Source organism: Parambassis ranga, chromosome 6 (assembly GCF_900634625.1).
Source record: "Parambassis ranga chromosome 6, fParRan2.1, whole genome shotgun sequence".
NCBI lineage: Eukaryota > Metazoa > Chordata > Actinopteri > Ambassidae > Parambassis > Parambassis ranga.
The window spans coordinates 9,965,376-9,984,699 of record NC_041027.1 but is presented as its reverse complement, the minus strand read 5'-3'; the positions used below and the strand labels follow the sequence as shown (position 1 = coordinate 9,984,699).

At 41.6% G+C, this 19,324-nt stretch overlaps 1 protein-coding gene across 3 annotated transcripts in view; it reads right to left on the bottom strand.

Moving 5' to 3' along the window:
* rhbdl1 (rhomboid, veinlet-like 1 (Drosophila)) overlaps window positions 1–19,324 on the bottom strand; it is a 36,985-nt gene that overhangs the window by 6,064 nt on the left and 11,597 nt on the right. For all 3 annotated transcript variants that reach the window (XM_028408156.1, XM_028408153.1, XM_028408154.1), the window contains exons 3-5: window positions 12,511–12,735; window positions 11,549–11,697; window positions 11,346–11,458 (exon numbers count right to left, since the gene is read on the bottom strand). In XM_028408156.1, coding sequence (XP_028263957.1) covers window positions 11,346–11,458; window positions 11,549–11,697; window positions 12,511–12,735 — 487 coding nt within the window. The remainder of the gene's footprint in view (window positions 1–11,345; window positions 11,459–11,548; window positions 11,698–12,510; window positions 12,736–19,324) is intronic.

Genomic DNA, 19,324 nt, shown 5'->3' with positions numbered 1-19,324 from the left:
TGTTGATCTCAGATCTATAATGTATGTTGTAACATTCATATTCTGTGTGTGTGTGTGTGTGCTCTCAAAGTAAACATCGTCTGAAAGAACGCCGTGTCAGCTCGTGGTTGCTCGATGATCATCACAGAAAGACAGATGGTAATCAGAGCGCGCCTCGGACTCATTCATCTCCCCTTCTTCTGACACTTGAGGGGTAGTTTGTGTGGATTTATGGGGCACATGAAGGTTGGCGCTTCTCTCTTTTTTTTTGTAGTTCCACCAAATTGCAATTACACAGTGCAGCATACAGTATGTGGTCTGTGATCTCTTCAAAGTGAAGGACATCAACATCTGAGTCTCTCTGTTAGGCTGTTCTGGGGCTTCCTAATGTTTTTTCAGTTAATTTATTACTTCCATGCATCAGAGCTGATGTACTGATACAACAGATATCATCTGGGGTTTTAGTTATGGAAATATTATGATTGAGGTCTTTTACTGGTCTTAAAGATTCAACACAGTTAAGTGATAAAGCTTAAGGCCATTTCTTTAATGATGTATAAGTTTTTCTTTCCGTAATTCGAATTAAATGTGTGTTAATATAATTAATAGTGATTAAAAACTAGAGCCAGTTAAGGTGATTGACTCACTTTCAGGGGCCGGCCCCTAGAGGCTGCAGGATGAACTGCAATTTTTAACACTTCCTTTTGGGCTGCAGGTTGCTGCTTGGTTTATATTGTTTGGGTCATGTTGTGGACATTGTTGAGACAAACTACTACCCCGTTGTCTCCCCAAGTTGGTTGGTGAGCAGAAGAGGAATCAATAGTAGGTCTCAAATTATATAGTAATATAATAACTATTTATTGAATGAACATCAAGTAAAAGATCAGATCTGGAGATGTGTCTGCTCAGGACCTTGGCACACACACATCTGCCTTTGTTCCTTCAAAACACATCATTATGTACACCAGGGGCAGTCCCTGAGTGCTCACATACATTTTATGACCCTTATCAGGGGGTCAACTTAGGGGAAAGGGTTCAACTTAGAGTGAGTGCCTTTAGGTGAAATCTTAATTCCTTAAAAGTAGTTGTTTACCTCTGCTAAATTGACATTTTCATTTCCTGACAATTTCTTGAGCCAGCACTGCCAGCTTCCTCTAATCAGCCCTATAAAACACAAACCAAACAGTATGTTTGGTATGTGTTTGGTATGAGTATGTAAAATTAGATCTATTCTACTACAGATTATATTCAAACTAATCAAGTTTACTAACATGAATACAAATAAAAAACCTAAAATAATATCCCTGCAGCACATACACCCAACAACATATGACAAATGTAAAGTACAATATTCCCTCTTTCATCTCTTACTGTCTTGCCATGTTGTTCACCTACTGTTTACCTACTGAAATCGAAAGTTTGGCTGCTGAATGTGTAGGGCAGATGGTATATAGTGAATATTTTTCTACCCACAAGCATGTGGGCGGTAAAGGATTAAAAAAGTAAGTTTGAAACATGCAGAAAGTTACATCTCAGAGAAGAGAGAGAAGACCTCTTTCTAAATGAATTTAACCGAGTCGATTTTATGTAAAAAAATGATTGATTGAATGATTATGACAGCTTTAAGTAATGTTGCTGATTACTAGCATCCTAACCACCTCTTTGTAAGAGACACTTGACACCTCCATCTGTAGGTGCGGAAGAGGAGGCGCCCTGCAGACCTCCGACTCAGAGGAAGAGACGCACTCCGCAGGGAGAATACGAACAGTTCTCTCCTCCTGCTTCGCTCTGCTCTGCCAAGAGGCCCCCCCTCCAATACAGTATGAATACTAAACAGGCCTATCATGTGGGCTCTCCTGCTCGGAGGGGGATTTAAGATTTAGGATTCTCGCACTCAGCAGGAGCTGAGACGTGAGGTGCGCAATTATTTCAGCAGTGAGCTGACACATTTCTTGCACATATTATTCATTGTTGCCACCCAGAAGTCATCATCAACATCCTCAAATCTCTTTGTGAGGAGTGCGGTGCAGCGTAAACAGTAAAAAAAAATGATGCACTTATGTGAACAACTGCAGCACTGTGACCAGCGCTGATAACTGTCAGAGCAAAACCAGCTACACCATTACTGTTACTCCAGGCTGCCCTCAAGCTATGGGTCAAATTGGTATTCTCAGTCTCTCTGGGACAAGGTGTAGACAAGAGATGGAGCTGATCCCAGGCCAGAGTCTGATGGAGCCCGAGGCTGAGCCGCTCTGTAGCTTCTCCAGTGGAGCACATTAACCGCTCTGATCCAGGGAAAATCACGCCAACAGGCTTCTCACTGTCCGCTTTCTACAATTTGTTTTGCTGCAGTCATACCGCAAACATTTTATTCATCCAGCACACACAAAGAAACACTAGACATAACCGCCAGTCTTCAAGCTACCCAATAAATAAGCCTAATATTCTCTGTCCTTTTATCTGCGTTTGGTTTTCACCAGCTCTTCAGGGAAATATCTGGCTTCTCTTCCAATAGCAGCTAATCATTGTGTTTGCTCTCTGCGGCTCTGCTCGTACGATGAGCTTCAGCACTTTTTTCCCACTAAAACAGCTGCCTGCTGCATCTGGAAACAACGATGAGGGCGAACAAAAAAAAACACACACTCGCTGCACTGTGTGCAAACTATTGATTACTGCAGCCCTAAAGCACACATAAAACGCCTAGTTCCACAAACATAGGATTCAAAATCACTCTTTAATTTCCAGTGATGTTTTTTCTTTTTCGAAATGCACAGGATGGCTGCGGACATTAATATGCATTAGGCTGCAATTCTTGGTTGGTCAGCCAATAAATTACTTAGAAGAGGACAATTAAAGGACAATGAGTGTTTATTTATTCAGGTGATTAAGTCAGTATTGGGCACAGAGAAATCTGGCAGCTAGTTTTATGCTTTGTAAAACGATAAGGAAACACCACCCCGGGCCCATAAATTTGTTTTATGTTTCATTGTGAGACATAAAAGAATAAGTGAACTGTCAACACTCATAAAAATGCAAATATTTTTCAATAGAAAAGCACTTCTCTGCCTCAGCTCACAGAACAGCACCAGGAAAAGGGGAAACCTCACTGATACTGTGGGAGCGTTGCCTTTGCTGTTTCGCCTCAGACATCCTGTATGCATTCAATCTTCAGGCCCTCCACAGAGATGTGCTGCGGTCAGCACTCTGTGCAGTCAAAGTCACAGGGCTGCCTGGCTAATAAACTGAGGAAATGCCAGATCAGATTTATTTACTAAGCACAAATAAGAAGAGTGGGAGACTGATGGAATGGGTAGGAGACTCGGGGCATATGACGAACAGCAACACACCAAGGCTGCAATCAGGCAATCATCACAGGTTTTTATCTCTGTGTGTTTGTGAGGTAAAAAAAGAAGAAGATCTGGAACCTAATTAGAATAATGTCTTTTAAATTAGCTAATCATGATAAATATGTGTGTGCCTGCTGCTTTAATTATTCTCTAAATTCAGCTAAAATGATATTAAGTAACAGTAAAGATGCACACGCTGGTTTGTGATTCATTCAGCCGGGTCTCTTTGGGTGAAGACATAGATATGGCAATAATTTAGGGTTTCTGTAGCTGAAGGAACAGTTTGAGTCTGGACAACATTATTTTTACCCATCTCACTGAGCGAAAGAAGAAAAACGTTACATAACCGCTGCACATGCACAGCCCTGTATATATATGTAGTCATTCTGCTCTGCATGTCATATGAATAAACTAATCATTCGGTCTGTTAACTGGGAGAAAACAGGTCAACCATTGTACACACTAATCTGCCCGCAAAGAGCTAATTTAGGCGCAGCCATTACACAACTAAGACAACAACACAACACTCTGTCTATTGACTGACCAAGAGAAGAATTTCCCAAAGTTTCAAGTTACACTAAAAGTCACTGTGTCTGTCACTGTGTTTCACTTAATCAGCTTCAGATAAAATGAAAAACCTAAAAGGGGGGTGTCAAGTTTGAAGTTATTGAGATGAGTGGTCTGTATGTTTTGCCCTCAGTGGTTCAGTTACTGTATTTCCTCGCATTAAGCTGAAATCAGGCTGATATGATTCTAAATAACAGGCACAAAAGCAGGAAATATTCACAACTGAGCAAACACAACTAATCAATTCAATTCATTTTGTTGACCATTCTGCATTAGACACTGGGAACACCACATTTTTTGTCATATGTTCTTTTGTGTTCCAGTCCATATAAAAAGCTCATAGCTTCAAATGTCATTTGCCAGAGCAGTGTCCCTTTCAAAGCCTCATTTCAACCATAATAGCGCTGTCAGTGCGGAGGAGCTCTATTAAAGCTATTTTCCACCTGGGGATGAGATGGACACTCCTGTGTCATCCAGACAGAAAGAGATAAGGAAAATATCACCTGCGTCACCCAAGCTTTCCAGCAGCATGGCTCGCAATCAGTCCTCACACAACCTAACATTTTCAACCCCCCCTCATGCCCCTGCTGGAGCGTGAAGGGAAGAAACACCTAGGAGGATGTGAAGGTAAAGATGGAGTCTGTAAAGTTTTACTTATCTGCAATGTCAAGCTGTGAGTATCCTCAAAGTGACAGAACACACACACACACACCTGAGCTCCTGCGACTCATTAAAGGGACAATACAGACATGGATCCCAGCTAAAAACATAAACACGGACCTCTCTTGTCTATATACAAAAAGGGAAAAAAAGGCAGCATGAAAACAATCTGACTCAATGTTGTCGGTGCCTGCAGGCACAGATAGGATTCACAGAGAGCTAACACGGTCACTGTAAACACACCTTGCCTTTGGTTTCCTTTGAGAATTTTCAGCTTCCTACCCCATCCAAAATGTCCACATGGGGAGGGGGATTTGATAATATTTATGCTACCACTGAGCCCAGGGGGCATCAGAAAAAAAAAATCAATACTCTCCAGCAGAAACATCCTGAGAGCTGCTGAGAGGAGACTGCACAGCACAGCATCAGGAAAAAAAGTACAATCATATCTGATCTTGGTGGGTGAGCATGAGCAGAAAATAAGAAATTAGTGAGCGTACGTACAATAGGTGCAATATAGAAAACAAAGAAGATAATTCTTCACATCACGACCAATGATGATTATAACACACAACTTCGAAAACGAGCACAAAGGATGACCTTGGATAGAAATCACTCAGATTCGTCCAACATCCCGGAGAAAAAGGAGCACAAAATCACTTCAAGTGCTCAAGGTTATTAAACAGCAGCGATGGCTGCAGCACAGGAAGCGTGATGTGCTTCTTCATTGGAAAACCTTGAAATTAATGGCTGAAGTAAATGGAATATAAACTGAAGAGAGAAATCGCCTCCACTCTAACTCCAACAGAGTGCCTGACAAATATTGCTGTCCTGGATTGGCTTCACATGGCAGAAGCAAATAGACAGCAATAAACACAGTGGGCCGGCTCCATACAAATAAGCTATACCTCCAATGATGCTGTGCTGCAGCAGAAATATTCATCAGCCTCAGTGTTGTTATCAGCGGGGCTGCAGGGGACGGCTGTAGAGGAAGTAAGCTTGGTGTCACCTAGGAAGAGTTGACTGTGGGGTGGGATGGGAGGATCTGGAATTACCATAATCACGCCGGCAGGCTCTGCAACACGCCAAGGTCACCCTGCTTCCTCAGTTCACTTCAGTGCCGGGGAGTACATCAGAAACACAGGACCAGACGCTTCGCTTTGTGCACATATAGCAACAACAACCGTTTGAAGCATCATCATCAGCAACATTACACCGCTAACACCAACAGGGCCTTCAAAGTAAGAGCGATCAGGAAGCGATTGGTATTCAGTCTGCACATGCAGCCCAACAAAAAAAAACACACCACAGCACTCAGAGTCCTGAAAAAGACTCCCGCCATTAACAAAACGTCACAGATTCACCTCCAGCCAATCAAATCAGAGCGTTGTCAAATATCTCCACACCAGTGCTTGATGTGAATCAGCAGGGCCGGCCCAAGCCTTTATGGGGCCCTAAGCAAAGTTTCATACCACCACCTCAGCATCAAATGCTTCATCATCCTATAGGCTGCACTGTGTGTGTAACATACCCACTAGCATTACCATACCATCTGGTTTGTATTAATCAATGTTATTTTTAAAAATATCTATTTTATCATGGAGTTTTAGTGCTCTAGGGGGCCCTAAGCGACCGCATATTTCGCATATGCCCTGGGCCGGCCCTGTGAATCAGAGCCTCATCCCTCTGAGCTCTGAGTGTGATTACTTCAGCCCTGGGTTTTCTAAAGCTTCTTCTCTCGTGTTCAGCCTCCTCTTGTCTTTTTTTTTTGTTTGGTTTTGTTTTGTTTTTATCTTCATCTTCTCCTCATTAACTGTGTGGCTGATGCTGCTGATACCGTGTGAAGGTGTAGCAGCGTTGGTTTGTCAAAAAAAAATACATCCAATTTCCCACCAAATCCCACTATTGTCTGCTCATAGTACATTTATTTATTTATTTTCAACACACATTTCAGTTGTACTTCCAATATAACTGTCAGTGTTAATATACATTATAGTCACTGCATCTGTTTGGATTAGAATACAATGAACATGGAATAGAATCAAGTGAATACAATTTTTACTTTCTGTTTTGCAATTAAATTGATTGATTTTAATCTTATAAATTCCATCCATGATATTCAGTCTTACTGGGGTTTTGAAGCATTTGCAATTTGTGTATCTGGCCCAAACATCAAACATCAGCAAAACAGATGATGGACAAACCCTCTCTTGGCCAAGCACCAAGGGCCTCTTATTTACTAGTGGCAGATATAATCAATTTACCCTGCCTAAATATGTGCAGTGTTCTCTTAAAAAGCATCAATCGTTTATGCAAGAGGAAAGTGAACACAGTCAGGCAAAAAACAACCTTCAGTCAATGAGAGAGCGAACAGGCTTTTATTAGCCTGAACGCCGAACGATCATCAGGCTAAATTAAGAACGACAATAGAGCAGGTCTGACGACGGCAGCGGGAATCTGACACTGCTGCAGTCCTGCCTGATAGCAGAACAACATTAATCAAATGCTGAAGGATTAAACATTACATGTAACTTGGCGTGGCGCTTTTAAGTAATGGCAACATTAACAATGAGCGTTGTAGCCACACTGAGTCATTTATCACATTTTCATTACATTTTCCCATCAGGCAATAAGTCACTTCCTTCCTTTTGTCAGTGGTGGAGGAAGTACTGAAGCCTGGTACTTAAGTAAAAGTACAATTACCCAGCAAAATATATACTTAAGTAAAAGTAGAAGTGCTACATCCACAATCCTACTTAAGTAAAAGTCTTAAGTACTATTAAATGTACTTAAAGTATTAAAAGTAGAAGTAGTCACACAAATACATATTATTGATTTCCATTACAAAGAATATCTGAGCAGGTTAAAATAATCAAAGAAATCATCTTAAAATTAAAATGGACAATGTGTAGTCAATTTACATTTTCAGTACAGACATCTTTGAAATGTACCCAGAAGCAGCTATGGACAGGTCTGTATGTCATGAGGCAGGCTGTGGGCATCAAGTGAAAAGAGAGGCTGCTAATAAAAAACAGGCATTCAGCATTTTTACTGGATGGATTTGTGTTAGCAGACAGTAGCTAACTAGTTAGCTAACTGAGCCAGAGCACTGGCATCATGACAGCGTGACACCACCTCCATGCAGAGTCTGACCTCACATCAGTCCAGCAATGTGTTCATCAAATGTAACATGTAACAACAAACACTGCAAAAATGTAGTGGAGTAGAAAGTACAGATAACAGCTGCAAAATGTAGAGTAAAAGTATAAAGTATGCACTATTATTTTTACTTAAGTAAAGTAGAAATACATAAAAAATAACTTAAGTACAGTAGCAAAGTACAAATACTTAGTTACTTTCCACCACTGCTTTTGACTAAGGACACATTTGAGTAGTGTGAACACTTTGCCCGTCCAGCAGACTGCAGAGCACACATGCTGTTTGGGGAGTTGTATACGTCTGTCAATGTGTTGAAACTAACAACAAAATCATCACCAAACCCTCGTCTGATATCGAAGCTGGGCAGCATTCACTGACAGCAGCCTCTTTAAGAAGCTCCTGGATGATTTTGGATTGTCTGAAATGTAAGGTGCTACAGGAGGCAGACACCCTGAGGCTCACACTGGGCTACAAGGAAAAAAAACAAGGTGTTCTGGCACCTGCTGATGTCCTGAAGCAAAACAACAAGGAGGAAAGGAGTCGTCGACCTGAGGGAGGAAGAGTGGTAAAAACGAAGATGAACAAAAAGGAACCGCGGTGGCTTTCGCCAACATTCATCAAAGTGGTTTCGAAATTTTGACCAACATGTGCAGCAGAGTGGATCGACGTACAAGGACGCCACAATAATTACAGAATGTTTTCTATTGTCAGAAAATATGTACACTGTCACGCCGCAGGTGCAGCGGTGTCAAAGTTTAACACAATCTTTAATTCCAAGAAAACCTGTACGTATTTAATACTTTATAAAGTATCTGGATCTTTCTTTTGACTTTGAAAGCAAGCCCCCGCAGTGCAGAAATCCTTCGTGCACAGGGCATAAAGGCATAAACACCTGCAGCACATCGCTCCGTAAACGCACCCACTGAATGCAGCTATAGCCCGAAACCTGGGCTGCCCTACAAAAACAGCAAGCAACATGCAAAGACAGACGACTTGATTGAACTCATGTGGTAGAATAAAAGTGTATGAATATAAACATGAGACAGCCATGGGCAAACAAAAAAAAAACACACTAAAGAGAAGGAAAAATCAAGAGGTTTCACAGAGCAATCTGACATGCTGGGTAACATCTAACAACAACAAGCAGTCGGAAGTTTTTAAAAATTAATGCAGGAAAACAACAGAAAATAGAGACAGGAAACGTGCATAACTAAAGTTTGCACATATATACTCTCCTGTACTTTGACCAAACATGCACAGAATGGCTTCTACTTGAACGTGATGCTGTTTAGCTGGTTAAAGTCCCTGTATCTCGTATCGTCTCGTCTCGTTCTTTCTTTCCTTTTTGTCTCGCTCTTGTTTTTCTTTCTTCAGCCCTTTTTTGTGCCTTTTTTCGCATTTGCAGCTCACAACGTTTTTATTTTAGGAACCTTCTCTCCTCTTTAACATCATTGAAGAGCTGCTGCATTGTCTGGAGGCATTTTTCCTTAACTGTACGCTGCTCTTCCAGAGCGAGCAGTTTGATTTTTGTTTTCTCCTTGCTTTTCATTATCTGGCTGTCCTTATGTTTGAGCCTCTCCGCGCTCTCCTTCATTTGTTCATTGAGAGCCTCTTTTCCAGTGGTCAGAGTGTTGATGGCTTCTTTCTGTGTAGACATTTCAGAACAAAGCTCACTGTTGTTGTCTTTCATGAGTTTTATCTGTTCCTCAAGTGTTCCAGTGAGTAACGGCACTTCCTCCTGTCTTTCTACCTTGGCAGCCTTTTCCTCGATGTTTCAAAATCAGACTCCCCATTACCAGAGTCCTGCTTCTGCTTCTTGCAGAGTGCAAATTTCAGAGTCCAAATCCTCACACCTTCTCTCCAAGTCCTCGAACTGTTTCAAAGATGATGATTTGAAGGCCTCCAGTTCTTCCACAGTCTCTCTGAGGTGCTGATTTTTATAACAGTGGCCTCTTTGAGCACGACATCCAGAGACTGTTGAAGGAAGAACATGTCCGCTTCCTTCTCTGCCAATGAACCCTCCCATTTTTTCTCCTGAATGGCCATCTTCTCTTTCAGATTGGCCACTTTAGAGTGGAGTTTGGCCTTTTCCCTCTGCACCTGAAGTTCCTTCATCTGTTTGTGCTGAAGGTTCAGACACTGTTGAAGGTAAATCCTATAGTTTTCCTTGTTTCCAAGATTTTCATGCCATGCAGTGTTTATCCTTATCGGCCACAATCTGTTTCAGCATGGCCACTTCCCTGTGGAGTCCCTCTGAACTGAGTACTTTTACTTTTCTATTCTTTAAGTAAATTTTAAAGTAAGTACTGAAGACTTTCACTTAAGTAGGATCGTTGCACTTCTACTTTTACTTAAGCATATGTTTTGCTGGGTAATTGTACTTTTACTTAACTTGATGTAGCACGAGTACAGAAATCAAAGAGCATTTGACTCCGAGCTCTAGGGGTACAAGTGTCACTGTGTACGACCTCCTCGCTGCTTTATCCTTCTGTCTGCTTCCTGCTGCAGCTTAAATCTCCAAACAGCATCTCAAACTGCATTTAGGCTAATTCTCCAGAGAGAACCCTGCATTACTCTCCCATTTTTCCTCCTCTTAAGTCCCACGCTTGCTTGCTTGCTCTCTTCTCTGTCATCATTGCTAAAATAAATCAAAGCTACAATAATTCATGAGTGCCAAGTTTGTGTGTGTGTGTGTAGAGGAGTGGGGGTCTTTCTGCAGAGATTTTAACTCTTTCCGCGGAAAGAGTCGAATAATCAGGTTACTGAAAATAAATGAATATCGCTAAATATGAATTAAACAATTGCTCTCAACAATAATGAAATAATGGTTAGCAAAAGATTTATGAGATCCTGGACACAAACTGTTCCACAGAAAATGAAAGGAACAGTTTTATGCAAGCAAATAACTGTAGTGAGAATCAATTTCTGACAATCAGTGTGGATTTTAAATTTCCAATCTCCAAGCTGGAGGATGAAAGTTAATGAGGTTTCTTGTCTTGAGTGCTGCAGTCTGAGCTCTGGGCTCTGCATCTGGTGTGAGCTGGTTTTGATGCTACCGGGAGAGGTTTATCGATATAATCAAACCAGGAAATCAGTGTGTGTGTGTCAGTGTAAACAAATTTAGTCTCATGCATGTAAGTGACATGTAACTTTATGAATAAGAAACCACCAACAAAGCATTTTTGAGTCTGTACAAACAGTCATCAAAAAAGTAGGTCACTACGACTGGCAAACACACAAACACACACACACACACACAGCAGAGCACACACCACCTCTTTCTGTTTATGCTACAGTTTTAAGGGAATCACAGTCCATATTGTGCGGCACATGATCGAAACGTGTCTCCGTTTATCTCAGCTATGTGCCACATCACTGCGCAATTTATACTCCTTTAAAAAAAAATGGCACCCATGTGCTATTATTGTCACTACTCCTCTAAAAGGGCGATCGATTACCTGTGCACATTTACAGATAAACACTAAAAATCAATAGTGTTTGGATATTTATCTAAATGTAGAAAAATTAAAAAAACAAGAAATCTTGCAGGATCTTTTACACTACAGCGCTATGTGAATTAATTTGCATTAAAAAAAAATATATATATATATATATATACAAAAATAGACTCACCGGCCACCACTCCTGCCATGTAAAGCAGACTTATTCGTAAGATGCCGTGGACCATCTCTAAAGGAACGCCGATCATCAGCTGCAGTAAAGCATTGAACCCCAACTGCTCTAAACTGAAGCAAGAATGAAAAACAATATTAAAAAAAAAAATCACGGCAAACGACACCAGTGTGACAGACGTAACTGGAGGTGTGTGGACGTACCCAACGTGCATGAACATGTAGCTGAAGAAACGCCACACTTGTGCACGGTGACCCGGATGGTAGACCAGGGGGCTCTTCATGAAGTCAGGCTGATAGGTCTGCAGCACCCACTTGTTTAGCATGATGCCGTAGCACATGAACACAATAATCTGCAGAAATGACACCAAACTGTCAGTTTCTGGTGACCTGTTTGTTGCACAGACTGCTGTCACAAACCGCACTGTAAAACAGAACGTGTTGTGCTCTGTGAGAGACACACAAGGTCTTCTTGCGGAGACAATTACTGACTGAAAAAAAAGGGCACATCTGGTTGAGTTCCATTAATTTCTTTTCATAGAATAATGACTCACAGATTGTCTCTGTGAATTAAAATGAATGTGAACAGTTATTATCATATTCTTATTGTCATTTCAGGCCATTCAGTGCTATTTGCAGACATTATAAGAACACTTGGCTTTCTTTCCAAAGAATTATGATGATTTCAGGGGGAGATGATGAAGTTTTGTTAAGCTGTTGGTTATTTTCACAGCTTAATCTCTTAGCATTCAGCTGTGATCTGCGAGGGCTTCCATGCTACTGGTTTCCTTTTTCTTTTTTCTAATGAACATAATAGGTCAATTAATGCCACGGTGGTGGCCGAGGCGCTTGCTGACCTGAATTCCCAGTTCCAAAAATCCCTACATGCAGGGAGACTTGAGGGGTTCAGCTCGGAGGAATGGCATTAAGCGCACCCACTAAGCCCCTGACTCCCAAATGGGTTACAAGCTTGTACCGGGCTCACAGTAAAAGCATGTGATCAAAGGCTGAAAATCTTTTCAGTGGGTCTAAGAAGAACAACTGAGCCAGCACTCAGGTTTAGAGGTTTGTAGGTCTAAGTGTGTGGGATTTAAGAAACATATCACAAGCCAAAAGTGTTTTAGGACCACTTGGATCACTGTAGGCTGATAATGGCATCTCCACACCTGGACGATGGTGACGATGGCGATGAAAACAGGCGGGGGACACAGGCGGTTTTGGTGGAAGTACCAACGCCGGTCCGTCTCGCAGGGAAGGATCTCGTAGGCCACATAACGAACAAAACGTTTGTACAGACCCAGCCCCGTCTCGTCCAGCAGGATTTCCCTCTGCAGCGTGCGGCGGCCATTGGCGATAGCTCGACGGAAACTGCTGGAGCGTTTACTGGTCATCTGAAGAAAATAGGGGGAAAAAAAACATTGTTGGCAAGTGAATAAGGAATATAAAGACTTTAACAGTGCACACACAGAACATGCTGTTTAATCGTGATGCTAAGCTAAGTGAGACTGGCCAGACGTGATCTTCTATCACCTCTTCTCATCTATTTTCCAGCAGGACAAAAAATGTTGTCCATCATGATTAATTGATTTGATCATTTCTCAAAAAGTCCCACAGCCAGATAAGAAAGATTTTTTTCCTCCATCTGATAAACTGGCTTATTGCAGCTTAAAGGAAGTTACTATGTTTGTTTTAATGCTAGATGATGACTTAATGTCTTTTTTTTAGTGTCACGACTCATTTTCTGATCAGCCGCCGAAGGACACCAAGATAAACTCATCTGATTGTTGTCTGCCGCTGAATTTTTCATTATACCTTTCTTCACACTAAGCAGATCAAAACATCTGTGGGGGAGGACAGTTTATTCTCATATAATCTGAGGGAAACTCATCAGCGTGACTGATCATCCTGGATAGAAAATGAACATTCATAAAGTTGTGATTGCATAAGAGATACCGAAGGTAATGACACCGAGATCTGAGGCTTCCATGTAGCTGCTATAAAAATTCTCATGTGGTACAAAATGAAGGTAAAAATGTCCAGGTTTGTTGCACGTAATGAATAATCAACATCCTCAAACAACCCATTTTCTTTAACACTCTTTAACACTCACTTTGACAGTCTCTTCTTCAGCGTGACACACCGATAAAGAATAGTTTGGAGTGCATCTTCACGGCTGTCAGCCAAAGATTTTATCCTAATTAAAGCAGACATTAGGACGTAAAACAGTCCTTAGTGTTTAATACATCTGCAATTACTGTGTTTTTAGTGTTAGTTCTTTTAACTGGAGTCATAAATATTGTTTTTCCTCACTTTCTCAGGAGCTACCCAAACATGAATATCAAAGCTTAGTCATATGTTTACACAGTCAGTGATCCTTTTTTTTGCCACAAGAGAGATGACAGAACTGCAGCTGAATATTTATGCAGATAAAAAAGTTAAATAATGTATAAGTGTTTTTTGATTTGGATAAAATGTGAGCATGGTTGCCTGCAGGGTTGATTGCTGCTCAGGCGTCATTACAAATAGACTGCAGAAGTGATTCTACCCCTGAAAAACAAATCTTTGTTAATAGGAACTGTTCTGTGGAAAAGAAGAAAGTGAGTGTGTGTGTGTGTGTGAGTGTGTGTGTGTGTGTGTGTGTGTGTGCATCCTTGTTATCACAGACTCCAGGTTTGCTTAGTGAGCCGGGGCACTGCAGCAGCCTGCAGGCCAACAGGACCAGCTCTTGATAAGTACTTTAATAGAGGCTTAGGATGAAAACTATCCTAATGCCACTATTTTGACAGGCGAGGCAGAGAGCTGTCAGGATAACAACATGGAGAGTTCTTTTTTTCCGCCAGCGTTACCACTGAAAATACTGCCTGACCGGCAACCCACAGCAGGAATCCATTAGAGTCAATGTCTGCATTTCCTTACAGACAAAAAGCACGCATGAATCACAGGTGAGACTTACTTAATGGCTGAAAGGCAGCGCCAGATGCTCGAAATCTCCGGTGTAGCTGAAACAATGCGGCACACAGGAGGCCAACTGACTGACTAAGCTATTAGCTTTAAATCAGACTGTACGTTTGGATGTGATGTGAAAGTTTATGAAAACACCTTTCTAGGAAAAACAGTGGAGCAAGCGGAGGAGGGCATGTGGCAGCAGCTGCTACCATTACCCTAATAAACCGACATGTTTCTTATATAAGTGAATATGGCAGCTTCGTGTGGAGTGTAATGAAACCTCTGGAGGAGGACGTCTATAGGAAGTACTACCCACCATTAGAGTACACCTAATTCATTAGCCAGGTCCTGCTGCTTGTAGACTCATTATACTGTATATAGACACAGCAAGGGGCACAGTGAAAGGCATTGTGGGTCAATATCTAAAAAAACTAATGAGATAAATATATGGAAAAGCTGTAAATAAATGAGTGAAATAAAGATTGAAGAACCATGAATGGAAGCCATTTTTTTAAATCAGAAAAAACTGGAAAAAAAGTGTTAATCCCTTTTGGAAGTTAGCAGAGCAGAACGGGGTAACTACCCTAACTGTGGGTAATTATGACACTGGTGGGTGTAGGGTGTGAGGGCCTGTTGCATGGTGATAACCAGAACGATGTCGAGCTGGGCTGCTGGCTCTCCCACAGACGGAGTGGTTGCATATTTAGTATGGAAATCAGGCCCGGAAAATGCAATTATACTATACTTGAGGCAGGAAGTGAAGGCAGGAGAAGAGGAGTAGAGGGACATTAGAAGGCAGAGAGGAAGATTTAAGAAGGCAAGATTAGATGCCTGCCCGAGCGCGCCTGATTCGCAGATTCAGGAGGCCACTGTTGCACTGATTGTGAGACTCCCCCTTTTCTCCTCTTGTGTTTATGTGTTTTCGTCCTCTGTGAGCTTTACTTCTCAAAATAAAGTCTCTGTTTCTGAGTTTATTTAATCTGTGTTTGGCTCGTTGACAACACCTCCTGCAATGTATTCTCTCTCCCATTCATACAGCCTCTGTTAAAACTTTGTTCCCCGAAGACACAGCTGAGCGTAGCTGTCACTCTTCCTCACCTTCACTGACGTGCACGACTGCCACCTCTAAAGTGAGCATTAGCAGTCTTTTGATGTGACGACATAAGGGGAGACGGCGAACAGACAATAAGGCGAGCACGAGCTGCCAAAAGTTGTGATGACGAGGAGCGACAAAGTGAAAAATCACATAACATCAATGAAATGTTGGGAGAGAGGAAAAACCTCTGACTTCAGTCGCTGTGGAGGTTCCATGATGAGACTACGTCTGCCAGGGAATAACTGATGGTGAAGCTACAAAGATAAAGATAGCCCTCCCTGTTAGGGATGACTGAATGGGTGTGTGTGTGTGTGTGTGTGTGTGTGTGTGTGTCAAACAGCATGGGTCCATCCTCCTCCTCTTGGCAGCTGCATGTTGCCTACTGTACATGCTGCTCTCAGCTATAGTCAATTGTCCTTGATGGATTAATTAGCCACGCCACATGGTCAATACTTCACAGTGCAATACTAATTAGTAATAACAATTGAAAAAAAGTGGTCTTACAGGACATTCAGATATCTGCAGTACAGGTATAAAGGTATAAATTATTTTGATTGTGACCATCTTTGAATTACTCCCTTTGAAACACAATAAATTCTAAAACCTTATTAGCCTGCGCTAATTATCCCGGCTTACATATGATTCACCACCACCACCAGGCTAACTAGTGTCACAGTTTCTATTTACTGTCTAATTTGTGAGTCATTCAGAAGACCAACATCCGCCTCTCCCTCTCTGCTCTGCTCCCTCTTCCCTTTTTGACTCCTGCACTCTCACAGCAGAATCTAAATCACTGCGGATCTCAGCCTCACTGATTCTACCCTGACCCAGATACTCGGGTTCTCTCGCTCAAATCCTTTTAAAATGAGAGTCCACCTTACTTTTTTATTTATTTATTTATTTATTTATTTATTTATTTGTTCCCCTCAGCAGTTTGCGACCACAACTTTCCCCTTCATGGTTTAATCATTGCAGTGCTAAAAAAAAAAAAAAAAAAAAAAAAAAAAAAAAAAAACCTTCACTCCAGGACACTTAGGCAAAGTGCATCACTTTTAGTCTGCAATCCATTTAAAACAGACAACCTTGAATGGAGTTTGGTGTGGAGATGTGATGTTGATAAGTAGATAGGTAGTGTCCCTGCAGAGAGATGCACTGTGAACACTTAATATTACTTAAGATAAAAACTTTAAAATCCTGCATCTTCCACACTGAAGTGACTCTTCTGAATGAATGCACATTGTGTGTCTCTAACTATATAGAAAATGAAGCACAAAAACAAAGCCTTAAAAAGAGGACCCCCTAATATTGTCTAAAACACAAAATTAACCATGGCAGCCATTTTGGATCTCTGTTAAACATCAGCCACTTCTTCAGCTACACAGCTGGATCATGATAGCATCCAATCACTCTCTTTAAAGAAATCAATATGTGCAATTATACAATAAGGAATAGAGAATGTCAGACTATAGAATGACCCTGTTTTACCTACAACAGATGCCCCCCCCCCCCCCCCCCCCCAAAAAAAGCACAAGTGCGTGAACACTGACACCTGTGGTGTCTCTCAGCTTCCTGCATTGTGTCTTGTTATGCAGTTATGTGCTTGTAAAATGCAGGATGAGACATTTGTGCAGAAGCATTCTGATTAATAGTCAGATACAGTCCAACCGTCACTGTGTGTGAGAGTAAGTGTGTGAGTGTGAGTGTGAGTGTATGCACAGTTCTCCCAGGAGAGGTTTTAGCAGAGCGTTACTTATTCACCCCTCTGGCTGAACTGATGGAGTTCTCCGGCTAAGATCGCCCTGCATGAAAGATGGGTTGAATGTAAAAGATGTGAAGAGGCAGTCTCTCTCTCTCTCTCACACACACACGCACACAGTGCAGACAACAAGAAAAGCTGTTGCCTAACGGTGCGATTCAAACACATTTACACCCACTGAGGTCGAGAGAAGCCGTGTGGATTCACGGCTGTAAAACTCACTGACTGAATGTAGAACAACAAATCGGAAGAATGTTACACACAACCATCAGAGACCCAGCTGAGAGAAATCTCACCAGCTTGTGAGCTGAAAGCAGTGAAAACGCACGGACCGGGCATGCATACACACACACACCCATTCTGCATGATGCCATGTCCATTTTAATAACATGAAGGGGTGCTCCATCTTCCACTGAGGACAGACCAGAGATCAATACACAAACCAGACTTGGTATGGCAGCAGTGAACTTTCAGTAAACTGTGGAGTGTTACTTATGAATATGTCTGAGATGTGATTAGGAGCAAGAGCAGCAAATGTGTTCAAATGATGAAAGTCAGAAAAACAGCAGTATATGCTGTGACCTGTTTAAAACAGTCCTGCTCACTCCACAGAACACAGACCTGCTGGGCCCAGGCGGGCATCACATGCTGCGTGACGGGAGGCCAGATTCACATCAACATTCGAATATCCTCTAAATTACTCAGCAAATCTGCCCTGGCGGTGCTCATGTGTATGAATGAGAGTCTGTCTGCGCTTCAGACAGGCGCGTGCATATGGAGGAGGAGGTAGGGGTGGGCTGCTGCATTAATTAATAATAAACTTCTCAAAGTGTTTGAATGTATGCAAACTGTATGCACAGCGGTGTATGTTCGCTATGTGTTCTAATGTGTCGATCAGACAAATCTTTACAAATCAGACCTGGAGGTCGATATCTGCGCGAGGCTGGGCCTTCTCAAATTACCTCCGATTACTGCCTGCTACTACCAATGCTGGGCTAATCGAAGGCAATTTGCATTTGGCTGATGGGCAATTTTAAAAGTGTCTTCTGATGCTCTTGGAGGCGAGGCAGGTTTTTTATTTCTTTCTTTTATTTCTTAACGGCTGAACATATGCTCACAAGGAAAAGAGAAGGAAATAAGATTTGAAGGTTCAAGAAGGGAAGTTCAAACTGTAAGAAGGGTGATATTGCATAGCTTCAGGAGGGGGGAGGAGGATTGAGATTGAGACAAAAAACACTTGAGGAATGGAGGAGGAAGAGATCTGTACACTTCTAACACTTCTAAGGAGAGGGGCGATGCAAAGGAGAGTAGCACAGTGTTAATTTTGGCAGCAATTTCTGATTTAGTTTTTATTTTAGTCTTGTGACTAAAATGTCATTTGATTTTAGTCACATTTTAGTCATCAACATTTTTTAACTTTTAGTCTAGTTTTAGTCGACTAAATATCAAAGAATTTTAGTCGACTAAATCTGCTGTGGATTTAGTCGACTAAAATTCTATGATATATATTTTTTCATGAAATAATTAAGGTTTGATTGTGCAATAAAACAGGCACAGCTTTAACGTTATTTGAAACAAACACCTCTTTATTTAATTGCTATTACCATTTCACAAAAGAACAGTAAACAGTGAGCTGCTCTCCCTGAATACACTGTTCAGTCATGACCTTCTTCATGAATACTCCATAACTACAGCAAAATACTTCAGTGACAACTTAGAAACAGGTCGCATGCTGTAAAACCATCAGCAGCGGTGTCTTCATTTATAGATTTTGTCACGTGTATCTTTGAGCGGAAGTTAAGATGACTCGTCTGCAAACGTCGCTTCAGGTTTGTTGTGTTTTTACCGCTGATAGTCGCTCCACACGGTTTGCAAACCGCCTTGTTTGTCTTGACATCAAACGTGTCCGTGTGTGTGTTCTTCTCCTGTGTTGTGTTACCATGCATGAGTACGCCTTCTCCCAGCATCGCGGGGTAACGTCCTTATGCAGAGAGATCACTTCTGATTGGCTCTCTGCCGCCGTCTCCTGATTCGTCCCTCCCTTCCACAAACAAAATTTGCTCTGATTGGATCTCGTCTCAATCAATAATTTCGTCTCGTTTTTATTCGTTGACGAAAGTGTCAATACATTTCGTCTTCGTTTTTGGCACCGTGTGTTAGTTTTTATTTAGTTATCGTCTCA